We start from the raw sequence: 21,290 nt of genomic DNA, 5'->3' as shown, positions 1-21,290 counted from the left end.
CTTGAATGTGATCTTTAATGACCTCAATCAACATGACTGCATCAAATATTTAAAAATCTCTAAGTCAGCTGAAATCATGGGTTCGATTGCAATTACGACATGAGCAATTCTGTACCAAAACCGGAAATGGATTTTATTTATATTTTTTGATTTGGCTCAAACTTTGTGGGGGCCTTCCCTATGACCAAATAAGCTTTTTTGTGTCATTGGTTCACCCATATAATTTTTGCTGCTGTCCATACAAAAATGGTACGTAAATATTCAAACAGCTGTAACTGTTGAGTGATTTGTTTGATCAATTTGGTGTCTTAGGCAAAGTTGTAGGTATTGTTGAGGTCTATTGAGAAAAAATAGGTACACGAAAACAAAATTTTCCAATTTTTTCACAAAAACTAAATTTCCTAAAATACGTATTTGTTTGATTTTCGAGATTTTTTGATATGTTTTAGGGAAAAAAACCCACAACTTTTGAGCCATAGAGGTCAAAAAAAACTGTCATCGAGTTATAAATTTAAAAAAAAAACAGATTTTTGGAGAAATCGAAATTTCATGCAAACACAAATTTTCCGTAATTTTTTTTATGTAAAATTGAATTTTTAATCGAAAAGTACTTTACAGATTTTTTGATAAAGGGCTTTTAAGATATAGCCTCTGAATGTTTGATTTTAGCGAAATATTTGCAGTTTTTCGATTTTTTAAAATAGTGACAAGCGGCTGTATCTCAGCAACCCGAGGTCCAATCTTCAATATCTCTTAGACAACTTTATAGCAAATTTTCTGATTTAAAAAAACAATTGAAATGGTCGTTCATGGTCACTATTTTAAAAATCGAAAAACTGCAAAATTTTCGCTAAAATCAAACTTTTGGTGACTATATCTTGAAAACAGAACCCCTTATTAAAAACCTGTTAAGTACTTTTCGATTGGAAATTCAATTTCACATAAAAAATTACGTCAAATCTGTTTTTGCATAAAATTTCGATTTTTTCCAAAAATCACTATTTTTTTCAAAAATTCATAACTCGACGGCCGATTTCGTAGAGAGTTGCTCACATACAACTCGTATCTGAGCAATTCTCTGAGATTTCGGTCATTCGATTTTTCTGTATTTTTTAATCCGACTGAAACTTTTTTGGTGCCTTTGGTATGCCCAAAGAGGCCATTGTGCATCATTAGTTTGTCCATATAATTGTCCATACAAATTTGGCAGCTGTCCATACAAAATGATATGTGAAAATTCAAAAATCTGTATCTTTGACCGAGTTATGATTTTTAAATCATTGCAATTTTTTTCAAAAAATCGAAATATTGGTCGCAAAAATTTTTCAATTTCATTTTTTGATGCAAAATTGAATTTGCAATCAAAAAGTGCAATAGTGAAATTTTGATAAAAGGCACCGTTTTCAAGTTATAGCCATTTTTATGTAACTTTTTTCAAAATAGTCGCAGTTATTGATTTTTTAAAAATAGTGCCCACGTTTGCCCACTTTTGAAAAAATATTTTTGAAAAGCTGAGAAAATTCTCTATATTTTGCTTTTTCGGACTTTGTTGATACGACCCTTAGTTGCTAAGATATTGCCATGCAAAGGTTTAAAAACAAGAAAATTGATGATTTCTAAGTCTCACCCAAACAACCCACCATTTCCTAATGTCGATATCTCAGCAACTAATGGTCCGATTTACAATATTAAAATATGAAACATTCGTGAAATTTTCCGATCTTTTCGAAAAAAATATTTTCAAAAATTTAAAATCGAGACTAACATATCAAAAGGGCGTATTATTGAATGTTTGGGCTTTTAGAAATGTTAGTCTTCATTTTGAATTTTTGAAAATATTTTTTTAAAAAAGATCGGAAAATTTCACGAATGCTTCATGTTTTAATATAGTAAATCGGATCATTAGTTGCTGAGATATCGACATTAGAAAATGGTGAGTTGTTTGGGTGAGACTTAGAAAACATCAATTTTCTTGTTTTTAAACCTTTGCATGGCAATATCTCAGCAACTAAAGGTCGTATCAACAAAGTCTGAAAAAGCAACATATAGAGAATTTTCTCAGCTTTTCAAAAATATTTTTTTCAAAAGTGGGCAAACATGGGCACTTTTTTAAAAAAAATCAATCACTGCGACTATTTTGAAAAAAGTTTCATAAAAATGGCTAGAACTTGAAAACGGTTCCTTTTATCAAAATTTCACTAAAGTACTTTTTGATTGCAAATTCAATTTTACATCAAAAAATGAAGTTGAAAAATTTTTGCGACCAATATTTCGATTTTTTGAAAAAAATGTACTGATTCAAAAAATCCTAACTCGGTCAAAGATTTTTTGCCCATTCTGGAAATTTCTGAAAAGTTGGCATTTGATGTCCTCTAAAACATACCGTGTACAGTTTAGTCCATATTCATACCTACAACTTTGTGGAAGACATCAAATCGATCAAAAAATTTCTTCAAAAGATACAGATTTTTGAATTTTTAATATGTCATTTTTGTATGGACAGCTGCCAAATTTGTATGGAAAATTATATGGACAAACCAATGATGCAAAATGGCTTTTTGGGCATACCGAAGGCACCAAAAAAGTTTCAGCCGGATTAAAAAAATACAAAAATTAAAATTACAGAAAAAAACCGATTCTGTAGAGAACTGCTCATCTGCCATTTTTTTCTGAATCAAACTGATTTTTCAATGTTTTTGAGTTGTGAGCAGATGAACAATTTAAACAATTTTACATAATTTTATGTATCAAAAACCGATCCAAAAACGGCTATGTTTACGAATGGCGCTTAGGGTTTCTTTATGACTTTTAAAATCCTATTGCAAGTTTCTGCTCGAATCTAGGAGTCCCAAGGCTTGGATGGGGAGAGCACCCAAACCTATTTTAACTCCAAGGGACCTTCCTCCCCAGAGTTCGAACTGACGATCTTTGGATTGCGAGTCCAACAGCCACCAGCAATTCCGCCGGAGCAGGCTTGTGTTGTGGTGTGTTGTTTGTCTATATAGTAGGGAGACGACTACCACACCTGGAATGACTGAAATGAAGATCCGATAAGTAGTTCAAAAGTTGCGTATAAAATAGTGTCAGAGTTGAGAATGGGATGCTGGAATTTTGATACCTGATCTCACTGATCTATATGAAAACTATGTCCGAATCTATCATCCAACCCATCGCTGGGTAGGTGATCAAAAGACCTTTCAAACGAGTCTAAAATGTTGAAGATCTGGCAACCCTGTATAAAGTTGTGACCACTTAAGTGATACACTCAAACCCCGATGGTTTGACAGCAACTGTTGTCAAACGAACGGTGTCACTTTTTAGTTTGACACCCCTTTTACACTGAGTTCACACACACTATCAAACGTTTGTTTTGATAGTGTGCGTGAGCGCCGTGTAAAAAGTGACAGTTCGTCGCTTTTTAGTTTGACTTTGAATAACCAACGGGGTACAAATTAAAAAGTGTCAAACGAAAAAGTGACCAACCACCGGGGGTTGAGTGTAATTATGTAGTTTTTTGAAGCCGGATCTCACTTTGGTGTATGTGAACTACGTCCGGATCCATCATCTGATCCATCGTTGGTTAGGTAATTGAAAAATATTCCAATGTGTCTAAAAGTTTGAAGTTTTGGCAACCTTGTCTAAAGTAATGACCATTAAGATAATATTGGTGTACTGTTTTATACCGGGTAAAATGATGATATGATGATAAAATCAAGCAAAACTTTGTTAATGGGCCAATGTCGAAGTGTAAAGAAAGAGTCTTTCCTGCTCACTTCAGGTCATGTTTACATTAGGAACGAGCAGGATAGACACTTTGTTTACACTTTGAAATTGGCTGAATCACGATGAAATGATGAATTCCAAACCCACCATATCAGCCATTGTTGGTAAAGAGTGAGGAAGGCATCAACCACGTACGTGGATTAGGTTTAGGTCTTTTAATTACCATGTATTTTTTTTAATTACGCAGTTAAAAAAATGCCATACCTAAGCTGATCCACTGATCCCAATTACTTCGAATAATTACACAGAACAGCGCACGATTCAATGCACAACGCATCAAGACATCGAGCTTGATATGCCCCGGTGCACCTGTAGAACTCAGAACACAACTTCTAGAGTGGAATTCTAATCAAACTAGTTTGCCATCAGTTTGACCCGCTAGGTTCCTCGGTTCTCAAAAGCCGGTTCGCGAATACATTTGCACCCACACCGCTTAGCTGTAAGTATTGCGCAAACATTGTGAGGTAGTCTCAACAGGTAGAAGTCTTGGAAGGCTTGATATTACACCTACACATACATTCAAGAACCAAGCAATGACGTGATATACTTCGTGATGAGGTGGAGTTTGACAAAAAAAAAACTACTGAAAACACGTGGCACTTTCGCGAACCCTCTTCGGTGACGATTCTTGAGAGGGTGCACCCTAGCTGTTAGTATACCCAGAGAGTGCACTTTAGGTCTACGTCGTTTACGCGGGGCCCAATCGAGCTGTGTTGATTTAGGACTTGGAGTTGATGCACTCACGCGCGAGCAAGCATCTACTCACTTTTAATGAATGGGCTTTGGCGTGACATTAGCGCACGTGGATCTTGTTGTTTTAATCAAGTGGGTGGAATGCATTTGAAAATTAATCAAGATGCACGATTTGAGGCGCAATTTAAGGCTGGGCATACTTTTGTCGATTTTTACAACTTTATTTTACAACAATGCAAAGTAGTATAAAAAAATCATCAATTTGATCAGGACATCATTCCAACACACAAATATCATCTTAGAGTGAAAAAGTGACGTGAAACGCCAAGATCAAACCGAAGGTAAACTGAAACCGAGAATTTCCTCATTAGCCATTCTCTCAAGGGAAAAACAGCAGCCAAGAAGCTTCAGGAAATTGAGCAACACGACCTTCAAAAGCTTTTTTTTCAGGTGTACCGTAGTTTCTTATTTGCGCAGCTTGTGGCATCGGCGTATTGACTTAATCGTGTTTGCGAATTGCGCCGCGCGACTCATGAAAGGAGTTTGTAATTGGCAAGCTCCCCCTTCCACCACCACCCAAAGATGCTGGCTGTTGGTAAAGTTGAGGAGTTTGTTGGAAGGAGCAAGAAAAAAATAAAACTGTTCGAGAACATACACGCGTGTTTACGTCGTCGCCGGCAAGTGTGTTTGATGGAAGGCAATTGACGTCAATTTATCACCAGGAACTATGGCGTTCTAATAAGTTATTGGTGGAAAATTTCCAACGTAATTTAATTTGTTCTTGGTTATTTTAATGTTTAAAAAAGATTCTGATGCAAATTTGTTCAAAATCATAATTATATAATAATCTTGATCGTTTTCTCATTATATTTTTTCATGGATAATTTTTGAAAGCAAGATCAGAAAAATCTCTATAATTTTACTTTTAAAACTTTGAAAATTAACAATTTAATGTAATTGTTTTCCAATTAGTTTTAAGCATACAATTTTGAAAACGTCAATATTTATGTGTAGCTTTTTCGAATGTTAGGCTAGATTATGAAAATCTGAAATGTTTTTTGAAGAGATTGAAATTGTTTAAAGAGATTTTTTTCAACATTAAATATCGGTCAAAAGGTGGCCGAGATATCGCCAGTTATAAACTTAAAAAGAATGAAAAGCAATCACTTGATAAATTTATTTCAATTTCAATTCTTTGCAATGATCTTTTTTTAACTATTTGATTGGAATGCACATTTCAAAAATGAAATTGTGTAGCTATTTCGCAGCTATTTGAAAATAATACTCAAATAGATGAACTTATCTATTTTCATATGAAATAAGTTTTCAAAAGGTTAACGGTGCATTTCATCGAAATATAATTAAAAAATTTAGTGAACATTTTAAGTATATTAGAAAAATCATTTTATTTAAATCAAAGCCTCATTTGAAAAAAAAGCCGTAAGCTGGGGTTTCATTTACAGGATTTCAATGTATTGTCGTTCTGGCACTAAATCGAACCGAGCGATTTTCACTCTTGCCGCGATTATTCTCTGCGCCTTTTTCTGTCAAGCCTAATTCGGTATTACTCGATCAGTGTGTTAGCCAAGTTTGTTGTGATTTTTCTAATATACCGTAAACTGGGGTCAATCGGGACACATGGGACGAATTGGGACAGCAGTTTTAACCATGTTGGAGCACAAAATTTTGATTTTTCTGGTTGGTTTCGGTTAAAACAGACTAAGGCCAACAAAATGTGTACATCCATTTCCAAATTTAAAAGCTTTCAGTGCTCTAAAAACTGCTGTCCATATTCAGACTGTAGTCCCGATTCAACCCAGATTACGGTACTAAAAGTCTGGAGTTTTTTTTGAATAGGTCAAATAAACCAAATTTCCAGTTTTTGCTTTTTGGGTGTTTTTGAAACCGCCTAGAGTCAGGGGTATTAAAAAACACCCAAAAAGCAAAAACTGATAATATGGTTTATTTGACCTATTCAAAAACACTCCAGACTTTTAGTATATTAGAAAAATCACAACAAACTTGGCTTACACACTGATCGAGTAATACCGAATTAGGCTTGACAGAAAAAGGCGGAGAGAAAAATCGCGGCGAGAGTGAAAATCGCTCGGTTCGATTTAGTGCCAGAACATTGAAATCCTGTAAATGCCACCCCAGTTTACGGCATTTTTTTCAAATGAGGCTTTGATTTAAATAAAATGGTTTTTCTAATATACTTGAAATGGGCTGTAATTTTTGTTAATTATATTTCGATAAAATGCACCTTTAACCTTTTGAAAACTAATTTCAGATAAAAACGGATAAGTCGATCTATTTGAGTATTATTTTCAAATAGCTGCAAAATAGCTACACAATTTTCATTTTTGAAAGTCGTTGCACTCAGAAATAGAGTTGATAAGTTTGCGAAGCGTAGTGTCAGATAAGTCGCCGCAAAACATCGATTTATTTCCGAAACCACAATATATTTCAGATATAATTCAGCCAGTTAGACTTTTCTCAAGACCACACAATGTCCATGCAAAAAAAAATCAAACCATCCACATTAACGACCCCCGGGTCTTTTGTGGTCTCTATTGCAAGTTTCTGCTCGAACCTAGGAGTCCGAAGGCTTGAATGAGGAGAGCACCCAAACCTCTTTTTACTCCAAGGAACCTTCCACCCCAGTGTTTGAACTGAGGACCTTTGGATTGCGAGTCCAACCGCCGCCAGCGATTCCACCGGAGTAGGCTTGGTTTGGTGTGTTGTTTGTACTTATGGCATGGAGACGAGACTCCTACACCTGGAATGACTTAACGGCCTAACCAAGACCGGGACCGACATTTTACTTAGGTTGCAGCAGATGGGAATCGAACCCAGAATCATCCGCTTACAAAGCGGACAGCGTAACCATTCGGCCACGCACTGCCAATGTCCATGCACGTTTTTCAAATATGATTATTTCAATGATACTATAATATCGTTTCTAAGTTAAATAATTGTTACTTTAAAATTCGATTATATATTAACTGGGTTTCGTAAAAAATCAGCAAAAAAGTGTACAAAATTCATTGATACCTTCAAGTATACAACTAATAAAGTTACTTTTAGTGTTTAATTTAATGTTTCCCTAACTAAGTTCATCAACTTTAAATAAAAAGTATGAAAATTTGAGGCTAATTTAAAAAAAAATTCAAAGTTTCAAAATTTGATTATATCTCGAGTTTAACCTCTGCGAGTTTTTCTGCGTTTCTAGTGCAGAGGAGATCCCATTTTGCTTTTTCGAGTACCGTAAATCGGGATGACATTGATAGCATTTAAATTTATTTTTCTCATTGGTAAGGTTTTCCTCAAGATTATTATTTTTAAATCATGTACTGGGGTAGGCCACACAAAGCGCATGCACCATTTTTGATAAAAAGTATTTTTAAAATAGTTACTTTAAAAAAAAATAGTTTGAAATCAGGGGTCGTAGTTTTTCTTGTTCAAATCAGAATTAAGGTGTTCAAATTGTGTTTTTAAGTCAAATTAACCATCATTAAGGTTACTGATATAGTTGTATTTATTCAGCTTATAAGTATACTAAGTTCATAAGTCTTTTAACAAAATACATATACATTTTAGGAAAAATTGTTAAAAAGTCAGAATTTTGCCTGAATTTTGTTAAACCAAGTTTTGTTTGTAAAATCATCGATTTAGATTGGATTTAGACTGAATTCGAAGCACAAATCAAAAGTTTCCACATTTTATATGAAATTTGTTCTATTGAAATATGTATTCCGTTTTCCGATTCAAAATCATTTTCATGGAGAAAACCATGACAATTTGAGAAGATTAAAATAATGCTTTTAATCAATTTTTTTTTACTTAAAGTTATCTAACTTTTTAAACTATTCAAAATTTTATGATAATTTCTTCTTAATGTACCTTGAACACTTCTCTACCACGGTCAGTATGATTCCATACAATTCCATACATATTTAATTTGTACTCTTCATTTTGCGGAAAAACCTCAAATCATCGAAGTCACCCTCGTTTTACGGTATTTTAGTTTTAAAATGGCGTAGTTTTTTTTTAAATGGCTGTAACTTATGATCCATAAATCTAGATTATTCCTGAATTGCTACGGATTTTTGAAGGTTTGCTCAGATTCTGTCTCAAAATTTGGTCGTAAAAGGCGTAGATTGAGAGATAAAATTTTGGTGTCTTCGACAAAGTTGCTTGGATTAGCAAGCCTAAAAACTTTCTTAAAGATATAAAATTCCTTGTAGGTTTGTATTTTTTTAAACACCCTAATCGTAAGCCTCCCTAATTTTCAACCAAGCTATTTATCGGAAAATCAATTTCCCACTTTATTTTGTGATCTGCATCACTGTGCAATAATGCAAAATGCTTTGAAAATATTAAATACTAAAATTTTATTAAATTGGCTGATTTAATAGAGAAATGCTAAAAACTTCAATACCATTTAGGATTTCAATTAATATAGATTGATTAAATCAGTTAAGGTATTCTATTTTGTGTTTGCAGAACTTATTTTCTTTGCACAAAAGTTATCAATAGCTCGTGTAATGCAGTGTAATTGCAAATAAAACGACCTCTTTCAAACAAATGCTTAACGAATACCACTTTTTCACTCTCAAGTTCAATGCAGATATTAAACACTACCTGCAAACAATCATTCAAAGTAGGTTACGAGCTATAGTTAATCAGCAATTTGAGACAAGCTTAACTGAAGTGGTCCCACAATATGCATGGGATCAAGTCAAGGTTCATGTTCACGTATGTCAAACAATCAATAGGCGCTTACAATTGTGCACTTGAGAAATGATTAAATAATGTAGGATTTTTTTCATATGGGATGATTAAACTTCAATACTAAAAATCTTTTGAATTGTATGGTTGTTTTACTTACACATAAAGTTTAAAAAATCTCCAATTATGCGTGGAAAAAAACTTTACCTTCAAAAAGTTTGAATGTACTTCCCAAACAGCATTTCAAGAATCGATCCAAGTTCTAGTTATTTCCATGCGCCTCTAGGCTTAAGGCATAAATTAACTATTCAACTGTGAATTACCTGCCAACGACATTTAATTCTATACCATGATGCAACTGCATTCGCATTTTAAGGCTATTAAAAAGCGCCAGTAGTCAAAACATAAAACCAGTTCTCCGTCACCCTGCTCAAGTCGGTCGGCCAGCCCCCTCAATGACTATCTTCATCGGCTGGTTCCGGTGAATGAAATATAGTGTAAATAAAACGAATCCATCAGCGGCTGTAGCGCCGCATGACTTGCACTTGGCTGACTCACCTTCCGACATCGCGCGACTTCCAGCAGATAAGGTGCGAAAACGCGCGCCGGAAAGCCGCACTTGAGTCACACGCGATCATCATCACCCAGTCATCATCGTTGAGAATTCCGCAGTAAAATGCCCGTACTTATTACGCTGTGGACATTTCTCCCAAGTTCAAGCGTATCCGATGGGCGTAATGGTAATCATGGTGGTCAGGTACGGCCCGAGTAGGTGGAAGTTCTGAATTAGAAATATTTTTGAAAATCATTTCGAATGTGTCGGTACAACCTATCCAACCACCATCATGTGTAACATGTTTCTCATGAAAATCCAGATTGACGACCATTCTGAAAAGTTTAGCATTCCATCAGCAGCTTTCCCACAAACTGCTGCTGCAGTCAAATGCAGACTGGATGCAAATGGAATTGCATAATACGGCAGGGTGGGGTGATAATGGTCCAATCGTGTAACAATCGGGTTTGAAGTTCTGACGGACACGTGTCCGGAGTGGAGTACAGAAGCTGTGTGATTTGGGTAGCAATTCTGCGGGCTAGATAAAGAGGTGTATCTGCTGGAGTCCAAACTGCCCCAGTGATAACAGGACCGGAATGATACCCGGAGGTACACTTATCTGATGAAAGGTGGTGTGGTTATGGTACTACTAGGGTACTGGGGGGTATTGTTGGAACAATTAGATTGATAGCATGGAATTGTACAAGGTTTGATTGATTGATGGGCTCAAAAGTGCTTGTTAAATTGATTTGAGTTTCAATCAGTTAAATTTTCTTAAGATACCGCAAACCGGGGTGACATTGATAGGATTTTAATTTATTTTTTAAATATTTTCCAACATGTACTGGGGTAGTCCACACAAGGTCCATGGGCTATTTTTGAAAAACATTAGTGTTAAAAAAAATAATGTTGCGTTGAAAATTCCTGTTTTGAATTCCGGGGTGACTTTGATAGTCATAGTTTTTCTTGTTTAAATCAATTTTAAATTGTTTAAATTTTAGGTTTACTTCAAATGTAGCTAATATAGTTTTTAAGAAAAACATAAATGTTTATGCTTAGTTAACTACGTTTATGAGTTTTTTAACAAAATACATATAAATTTCAGGTAAAACTGTTAAAAAGTCGGAATTTTGCTTGAGATTCGTTCAAACTTGTTTTGTTTGTAAAAATATAAATTTATCTTGCATCTTGCATCTCAATTCGAAACATGAATTCAAAGTTTACACAACCAGACAAACGTCAAAAAACCAAAACAAACCAAAATAACCGAGGGGTTGATGGATACAAAAATCATGTTCAATATTAAAAAAAACTTTTATTTGATTTCAAGTCACAATTTAAGTAATAGGAAAAGTAACAATTGTAAATAAATTTAATTTACTTTTATTTTAATATTTCATCAGGAAAATATAATGCATCGGTGGTCCCCTCGTTAGGTTCCAGTTTTTTGAGAAAAATCGCGTTTATAATGAAAAATCAAGCATTTTCAGAAAAGTGGGGTATTGGAAAGTGTGGCAATTTCGCTAACGATCATAATGCGTGGTGATTTGTAGTGATTAATTGTGACTGGTATTTTATTTAAACGATTTTTCTAAAAAGATGATCGATATTTTGGATAACTTGAGTTAAATGTTGGAAAAGTTAAAAGTAATGATGTAATATTATGTAAAAGTGTTTAAACTTTACTTTTCTTCTCGTTTGACCAAAATATTGACCTCAAAAATGCATTTTGGTGATTTTTTGGAAATTTTTGGAAAAATTCGAATAACTAGCAATTTTTTAAGAAAATTATTGTAATTATGCTGTAATATGACTCTTATAGTTTGTTCTATCAATAATACACACATAAGGAGCATTATCAATCAAATAAATCTTATTTAAATCAATTTTTCAAAAGATCTTTTTGTTAAATTTGAGGAAAAAACATGAAAAATTAACTCAGCCCCTATGATTTATACATCATTCGATTCGTTTATGCGATTGCCACACTTTACAATAACTTTCATCGACGTTAAAAAATATTTGAAGGAAATAAAAATCAAAAACTGCAAAAAAAAATAATATTTCCAAGCACGCTGTCATTCCGAACATCGTTGCGTAGTGTTTCTACTCGCCACCAGGATGCGTGCACGTTTCTGTCGAATCTCTCAATTCTATTAACAAAACAAATTTGAAGTCATTTGGTTGTATCATTGCCGAGATATAGCTATTCGAAGTTAGCAGTTTCAAAAAATCACTGCTTTGACCAAATCGGCTCAATTGATTTTCAGTTTTGTTTGTTTATCAACTTTAAAACATTGGCAGAATCTTCATTATTGATCAGCAGCTTTTTGCAAAAAAAAAAATGGGATTTCAAAATAAAACCGCAGTTTATGCATTAATTCCAACAAGAATTTGACGTCGTCGTGCTATCTTGTCGCACCCGCCATTTCGACTTTCCGAGAAGACGCGTTTTAATGTTTGACCTTGAATAAACCAAAACAAAAGCACGCAATGTAAACAATAACAAACACGTTTTGTTTGGCTGACCATTATGTGAACTGCACCGAGGTTTGGTTGAAGTTGGTTGCTGGAGTCCCGAGTTACAATTACAAACGGTAGTCTAACTTGTACGTGCGTCAAACGCGTTCTGACCTGAAATCCCTTTGGCCAGTTGTCGCACTTACATTAATTTTCAGGGAGTGACAAGATAGCACGACAAGATTGAGAGTGACTTTCATATGTAAAGGGACAAAAATCCGCGAAGCTTTTTTTGGTTTTTATTGCATATCTCAGGAATGAAATCGAATTTTGGGGATCTGTGAAGGTCAAAAGGCTGCACAAATTGGTGTTCTTAACTCAATTTGGCCCAAAATGCACGTACGACAAGTAAGCACGACGGCGACGAATTATTGTGATGCAAAAACAAGATTCTTCGAGAAGTTTGTTGAGATTTTAACTTTGGTTTGAAATTGAGCATTTTCCATAAAGTTCGTATGACCAAAATCTGTGGCCTTAAAAAGGCCTTTCTCGGATCCAGAAGAATCCCGTAGACTAGGATCTTCTGTATCAAACATCCAAACTGCTTTTCCATCAAATGCGTTACACAATTTCCAACAAAAGCCTTCACTTACCCCACAAATTGCCTCCAAGTGCTCATTTTCCACAGTCAAATCACGAAACTACGCGACCGGGGACATGTTCGCGGCGTCCTCATCCCCCATTGCCACCACGCGGATTCACAGTTGGCATTACGCACCGCGACCGCCGCGTGGCAAATATGCACTTTACGAAATTTGCATCACACACAATAGTGGCCAAATTCAGCACCGGAATACCGGCCCGGTCGGTCCTCGGGCAAGGTATTTTAATGCGTTTGGTGGGGGTTGTGCTTTGTTGTCACATGTTGGTTTTGGTGTTTTGTCGAATTTTTATGAGATTTGGTTCAGGAGTGGAGTCTTAATGTATAACAAGTGGCAATAATGCATCATTTTTGGTGGATTTGTTGACATTTTTTAACATGGGGCATGGAAGCAGTACTAAATCGACGATTGGCGTTAGAAACAAGATTTGGTGTTTGGTCGCGCGACGGTGGCCAGTTCCAGTTGAATAAACACTCTCGCACTCAACGCACCAAACGACCGACTAAAACGAACAGGTTGTCCAAGTCAATGAATGGACACTTAATTGTAAATTCACTCGAAGTTGCCTGAAAATTTCGGCAGCGATCGTACGATGTTTTAATTAGGTATTGTTTTCATGGATTGATTCGATGAATGTACGCGAACAAACGAGGTGGTACCTAATTGTTAAAGTTAGTGTTTGAACTTCTAGAGAACTTCATGATACATGATTTTAATGGGAATTTTCGTTCAATCACTACTATAACCACAGAATATTAAACCAAACCATGTAACAAATTTAACATTAGTTTTGATTCAAATCAATAAAGAAGTTTTTTTTTACCAAAAAATGTGGAAGACCGTTCATAATACGTTTGTTTTCGAATTGGTTTATCAAGGAAAATTTTTCGAAGATCTGGCAACCCTGTTGAAAGTTTCAGGTATTTAAGAGAAATTTAACATGAATTTTGAAGCAAGAAATATATTTTTTCATCAAATTGGCTTCAAGAACCGAATCTCACTGTTGAATAAGTATTTGATCAACCTATCCAACGAGTCAGAAACTTTGTAAATCTGGCAACCCTGTCTTGAAATATCTTCACTTTAGTGAGGTTAAAGGATTTGCCAATGCTGGACGTAGTAAATTTCGTATCCTTTTTTTCAAAACATTTTGCGGTGCTGGGACCTTTTTAAGACTGAGTCGGATTTTGTAATTTCATATCCTAAGTATATGAATTCTAATACTCTGGCAACACTGTTAACAATTATACTTTTAAATTAATTGACAGTTTGAGGTTTCCGTTTTCAACTTCGATATTGTTTTAATTGTTCTAGAGTGACGTGATTTTTTTTCCAAATTTATATTTTAATCTGAGTAAAATCCCGCCAAACTGCAACTTGCTATTGTCTAACGCGATGGAAATTGCTTCAAGCGAAAATGACAGATAGCTCAACTCAATTCTAACGCAGAGGCCATTGTCCAGATTTGATTCGTCCATAAAACGTTCTCCCGGCTAAACTACTGCCGGTAATCCTCAGACCCAACTGCAAAAAAGTGCCATGTTTTCCACCATTATGACACGTATATCGCATTGTTTTCCCACGGGAAGCCATCTATAAATAAATTTGTCATCCATTGCGTGACATCGCGACACTTTTTGTCACATATTTCGTATCATCGGGACATGACAAAAAAATAAAAAGTTGTTTTTTTTTTCCTGCAACATTTACCCCTTCAATTTTGTGCCTAATGGAATGGTGGTTTTCCTATGAAGCTGGCGGGAGGACTATTTGCGGTTTGTGTCATCGACTCGAGCCACAAATTCCTAAAGTCCGATTGTTGGTGGTTCGCGCCGCCACATTTCGATCAGTAAAGGTGCGAAGCCGAAAAAATGTCAAACATTCGAAGTGGTTTTTTTGGCACAAAAAGGGTAATTTGTTAAAAAATGTACTGTATTGTTTTGTTTTAGAATATTTTCAACAATTTTATACAATAAAATTGTTTTTCAACTTTCGCCTTAAGAGACATCAATTAATTGAACACAAGTGTCACTTCACCCGCGTGAGCAAAAACGGAAAAACCACGAAAAGACGCGGTGCGATATCGTACGATCCGTGACGTCACCTTGATCAAACGTAAACAGAAAACATCGCGCGCCAGATGGACACATCCACGTGCCACATAACAGTTGTGCGACGGCTGGTGTGTGTGTGTGCAAAGTCACCCCATGTGCTTTCACCTAAACTTTTGCTTGTTGTCATTAGAAATTGAAAGTTTTAGTATTTTTATTTCAATAAATATTTTAATAAGTTGATAACTTAATATTTGTTTTTTTTTTTTGCAAAATTGCAAAATGGAAGCATTATCATTCAAAACTAACCTCAAAATTAAACACTTTTCAGTTTCCCCCCTGTCTAAAAACAGATATGGACTCCCATGGTCAGTGTGGTGGCAGGTGGTCAAGCCGAGCCGCGAATGTTAAATCTTGGGTGGTGTTTATTGGCAGCTCACACACATGGCCCCCGCCGCCACATTGCAGATTTTCGCAAGCTGTCTCAAATCAACATGTTTTCGTTCAGGGGTGGCACGTGAGGTTTGGCGGGACGAGATTTCGCAATTAATTTGGTTTTGTACTAAAGTAATGATTCAATGGTTTATTTTGGAGCGTTTTGTAAGAGTTCAATAAATATATTATTGTAATTATTGTAAAATTTCTAATTTTCCTTTCGAAGACAAAAAAAAAACTCTAAAGTAAGAATCAACTTCAAAAACGGTCTCTTTCACAGAAAAAAATGTTGTGATCTGGAGCCAATCTTGGTTTTAAATTAATTGTTTTAAAATAATTGATCTTCACAGAAAATCAGAAAACTAGAAATTGTCATACAAACCGGTTTTTTAATGTTCTTCTTAATTTCGGTGCGACCATTTCACGAACAAGGAACTAAGTCAAGTCCACTCAAAATATGTTCAAAATGTAAATTAAGTTCATGCTGAGTGGCTTTTTGGAATGGGAATATCTGGCTGAAATTTTAGTATAAGTTTCAATTTAGCAGAAAATTTGCATGCATTAGCATATGCAAATAATTCCAAAGGATCGTAGCTTTTTTTTCTTTCTCATGAATTCCTGTGAACGACTTGTCACTTCAAATGGAACAAAATCTCCAAAAGGCATTGGCATTTATGCAACTTTGCCAATGTTTTGTTTAAATATTATCTGGGTTCAACTCTGGCCGTATGTTTACTGATATCCCCTAATATTTATTTAACAATTGCTGCTACTTAGAAGCTTATGATTTTAGTTTATGAGTAGTTCTCTACGAAATCGATCTTTTTTTTTAATTTTAATTTTTCAACTTCATTTTTGATGTAAAATCAAATTTGCAATCAAAAAGTAATTCAGTGAAATTTGGATAAAGTGCACCGTTTTCAAGTTAAATCCACTTTTAGGTGACTTTTTTGAAAATAGTCGCAGTTTTACATTTTTTTAAATAAATGCACATATTTTTGAAAAGCTGAGAAAATTCTCTTTATTATGCTTGTTTGAACTTTGTTTATACGACCCTTAGTTGCTGAGATATTGCCATGTAAAGTTTTAAAAACAGGAAAACGTATCAACAAAGTTCAAAAAAGCAAAATATAGAGAATTTTCTCAGCTTTTCAAAAATATTTGTTTCAAAAGTGTGCAAACATGTGCTTTTATTTATAAAAATGAAAAACTGCGATTATTTTCAAAAAAGTCACCTTAAAAATGGATTTTACTTGAAAATGGTGCACTTTATCAAAATTTCACATCAATACTTTTCGATTGCAAATTTGATTTTACATCGAAAAATGAAGTTGAACAATTTTTGCGACCAATTTTTCGATTTTTTGGAAAAATCAGTATTCATTCCAAAATTCATAACTCGCTCAAAGATTTTTTGCACAACCTGGAAATTTGTGAAAAGTTGGCATTTTATGTTTATCAAAAAATATAAAAATAAAAATAGTGTTTTTTTGAAAATCAAGTTTTAGTGACAAAAAATGAAATTAAAAATCACCAAAAAATTTTTTACCGCGTATCATTTTTTCAGTGTAGTCCATATCTATACCTACTACTTTGCCGAAGACACCAAATCGATCAAAAAATTCCTTCAAAAGATACAGAATTTTCATACATCATTTTTGTATGGCCGGCTGCCAAGTTTATATGGAAAATTATATGGACAAAATAATGATGCAAAATGGCTTCTTTGGGCATACCGAAGGCACCAAAAAAGGTTCAGTCGGATTAGAAAGTACAAAAAAAAATCGAATGACCGAAATCTGAGAGATCTGCTCTTATGTAAAAAAGCTACACTAAACCCGCGGTGGTTGGTCACTTTTTCGTTTGCCACTTTTTAGTTTGTACCCCGTCGGTTTGACAAAGTCGAACTAAAAAGTGACGAACTGTCACTTTTTACACGGTGCTCACGCACACTATCGAAACAAACGTTTGGTGGTGTGTGTGAACTCCGTGTAAAAGGGGTGTCAAACTAAAAAGTTACCCCGTTCGTTTGACAACAGTTGGTGTCAAACCATCGGGGTTTGAGTGTATAACAAAAGATGTGAGCGGAAATGAATAACAATAACAGACAAAAACTAAACAAGATAAATTCCCAAACAAATACTAAAATTGATTTAAAATCATAAAACAACAGAAGTATAGTATTTCGTAAAGCAAATGTTGTCCAAAATGAACAAGGGAACACGGGTAAATAAAAAAAAATCGAAAGAAAACGTCGGTTTTAGAGAAATTATCAGTGCGGAAGAATATCCACTTCAAAGCGCTAACATTTGATTAAAAATTAATTCTGAAAATTACAAAACATCAAACTCATACAAGACCTCCATACAATTTAGGCAGCTATTCATACTTGTGTTAATTTTATGCCTAACGAGGGGTGCCCAACAATTTGACTTGTCGGGCAATAATGTAATTATGATCTTGATTACAAGATCCAGAACTTCATCAATTTTCCAGAGATATGTTTTGGCTGTTTTGCCTTCCTCACCTAACTGAGGCAAGGCTATAAAATCACTCGAAAAATGAACTTCTTCAACACGCCTCCTAGATATACCTTCCCGTATACCTATCGACTCAGAATCAGAATCTGAACAAATGTCTGTGGGGATGTGTGTAGACACGTTTTTTTTTCCACACGATTATCTCAGAACTGGCTGAACCGATTTTGGCCGGATCCGCCTTATTCTGTTCCTATTGGGGTCCCCTAAGACCCTATTAAATTGTATTCTATTTAGTAAAGTATTTAAAAAGTTATGCCAAGAAAAAGATTTTTGTAGATACAAAAAAGGGTGATTTTTTGCATAACCTCAAAAGGCCGGGTCTTTTTGTTTACATGCGAGAGTTGCGCCAGATGCGAAACGCCCGGTTGCCACATCGCTTCAAATGAGAGTCTGCATGTTTTCTGGAAAAGTCTGTATCAGGTATGTATTTTATTCATAAACTTATTTTCATGATTACTTTGTAAATGTGAGGAAAGCACCACCCACCTAATGGTGGATTAAGAAACGTTTTTTTAGTAAAATATTTTCGTAATTTTTATATCAGTTAAATGTCAGAGCCTTACAGAAATCATAATCCGTCGATTGATGGATAAAAGTTGAAACTCGAAATATCTTCATCTATTTTTTTTTAAGTAAAAGTGTATGGGACCACCCTAACGAAATTCGAAAATTTTGCCTTCAGAATTGAGCCAAATAGTAAAAAAACTGAGTTTTGGTCATATTTTGGTTTATTTTTTATGTAAAATGATCATAAAAAACACAAGAAAATTAAATAAAACAAACAAAAATGTTCATGATTCGATTATCTGAAGTCCTATACAAATTTTCGGAAAATCGAAACTTCGGATAATCGTGTCTGGACTGTAATTGGGAGAATTACCCAACACCTTAACAGTGATGAATCCATAAATATTTGACATCTCTTCAGCTTAAGATTACTTGTTTGTTCTTCAAGTTCACACCTCAAACACGGATACTGGCATCAGTCACCATCTTCCCGCTCGAAATCACTTGAAAACATTTTTCTAAATTCATTCACCAAATCCAGACGAGGTGTACTTTCCACTTCTAAGCACCACCCAATACAACTTATCCCCAATTGAACTCAAAAAGCGAAAGAGTTGTGTTGTTATTAGTCCCGCAAGGTCATCGACGAGGCAAGCATTTTTGCTCGCCACTCTCTGGCTCTCGAATGTTTACGTTCATTCAAGTTCTTGCGTGGCACCAAGTCGCCACGTTGCTAAAAACCGCAACATCAACAAGTTTATTTCGGTCTTGCTGTTTGGCAGATCGGCAACGCGGAGAAAAAGATGAAAACAAACACAGCAGTAGCAGCAGCATCGACGGCCAACAACAACAACACCATCGGTCCAAGTCCAAAGAGGAAGTGCGGAAAAACAGTTCGACTTTGAGGGAAATACGTTGTGGAGTTGTGGTTGACACCTTCTGGTTTGACACTTTTTTGATTTGGAATGCGACGGTTTGACAACTGCCATTTTTAACCTCAATTTCACGTTGAAAGCAAAAACGAGACGATAGTGCTGCCATCTTCTTCTAGGTACTCATTCAAAGTTGACAGTTGTCAAACCATCGGGGTTGCACTGCACTGGATAAAAACCCCGCGAGATAAACACAGATGACTTGACGTACACGCTAACAAGTAACGCACCAAAAGTTTTGCACACGTTGGCGCGCGCAAGAAGAAACAAAACGTGGACGAAAACAAAAACTCACCGGTAATAAAAACGGTTATCAGAATGCTCATACGATGGTAAAACTTGCTCAAACTGGCTGCGGTCGGAAACATGATGCCGCGATGTTTTTACTGCCCTCGTGAAGAGATCCGGAACAATAACCAGCGCCAAAAAAAGGTTGCGGATTCTGGGTAAAAATAACACTCACACGGTTTTGTACGGAGCACAGAGATTCGCACACTAAACTCACTGACACTGCACTGATGTAATTATACAAAGAGATCTCTTTGCTGAGAAAAAAGCACACAGTTTGCGCGAATTGTTACGAAAATAACGACGCAAAGATCAGGCCAACGGTCAGGACTGTAGACAGACAGCGGTGTTCTATTTCTAATCCGTTACACGGTTGTTGATAGCCTGTCGATGGCGAATGTCTCGCGGAACTCGACACCGGCTGATCTACACTCTTGGGATGCCCTTCAGGCAACCAAATTCAGCAAACTGCTGCTCTTATCAGGCCGTAATAACAACCGAGATATCACCGTCCAGTAGATCACAAGACCTGGAAAGCGAGCTGTCCGGTCCGAAATAAACAAACTTCAACCTCTCAGAATGATTGGCGGGACAATCAACCGCGAAAATCCGAGCACCTCGAACGCGCAAGAGAGATGATACAGCCGAGGAAGATAGCGCAACGCCACGAGCTTCGAGACTTGAAGACAACGGCGACCGTTCGCGATGACTGTTAACTGCCAACTGGCGCGCCAACACTCGACTCGACGACGGCCAGCATGGTATCCACAAACGGTTTCCGTGACGTGGTGTGTGAAACAACGTGGAGCGATGTATCCAAATACCGACGTTGCTTGACGACGACGACGACGCGTCGGTCCGATCGGATTGAAAGTGTTGCGTAGGTTGTTGTGCAACGTACTGGTGAAGCTGGCCAACCCCCGGGCTGGGGGTTTTACTGGAGTGATTATGATGATGAGATGCGGAAGGGATTCTGGGAAAATCTATTTCCAGGGAATGTGAGGGTATTTTTAGATTGCTAGTTATGTCGTTGGTTTGACAACGTAAAAAGGTCAATTTGAATACCTTGCGTCTTCTTGGAATTGATGATGGGTAGGGTTAGTGAAATTTCACGATTTCGCGGACAGCGTGAAATCCGCGAAATTTGGCTTTTTCCGTGAAATCCCGTGAAGTTTCATGTTTGTGTGAAAATGTAACAATTTTTCTCATAATAATTTATCAAACTCAAAAAGGAATAAAAATAATCTTAGGAACTACTGTACAACTAAGCGAGTGAATACCCTGGTAGTGATTTTTGATGATTTCGTGAACGGCGTGAAATTTATGAAATTTTTCAATTTTCTCAAATCATTTTTTTTAAATAACAACTTAATAAATATTTCATTCAGAAAGACTATTTGATTACATTTTATTATTTTTCAATTAAAAAGCTTGAATATATATGTAATAGGATAGCTCGAGATTGTCGATTTTTCAGAACATATTTTTTTCTGTTGCTTTTACGCCCTTCAACAACTCCCCAAAATTTGGGAGTGATTGGTTGCGTTCACACTTTCAATTGCATTTCAATTTTGTATGGGAATTAGTATGGAAAACCCCTCTTTTTTACATTTTGATTTTTATCATTTTTATTTTCCACTAAATTTTTCAAACTA

General features: G+C 35.6%; 1 protein-coding gene across 1 annotated transcript in view; it reads right to left on the bottom strand.

The window, feature by feature from the left end:
* Window positions 1-20,370, bottom strand: part of LOC120416208 (uncharacterized) — an 84,961-nt gene extending 64,591 nt beyond the window's left edge. Inside the window, exon 1 of the mRNA XM_039577899.2 lies at window positions 19,643-20,370. Within this exon, the coding sequence (XP_039433833.1) occupies window positions 19,643-19,715 (73 nt within the window). The 5' untranslated portion in view covers window positions 19,716-20,370. The remainder of the gene's footprint in view (window positions 1-19,642) is intronic.
* Between the last annotated feature and the right edge of the window lie 920 nt (window positions 20,371-21,290).

This window comes from Culex pipiens, chromosome 2, assembly GCF_016801865.2.
Source record: "Culex pipiens pallens isolate TS chromosome 2, TS_CPP_V2, whole genome shotgun sequence".
Taxonomy (NCBI): Eukaryota; Metazoa; Arthropoda; class Insecta; order Diptera; family Culicidae; genus Culex; species Culex pipiens.
The sequence above is the reverse complement of the archived record's forward strand: the minus strand, read 5'-3'. Positions and strand labels throughout refer to the sequence as shown.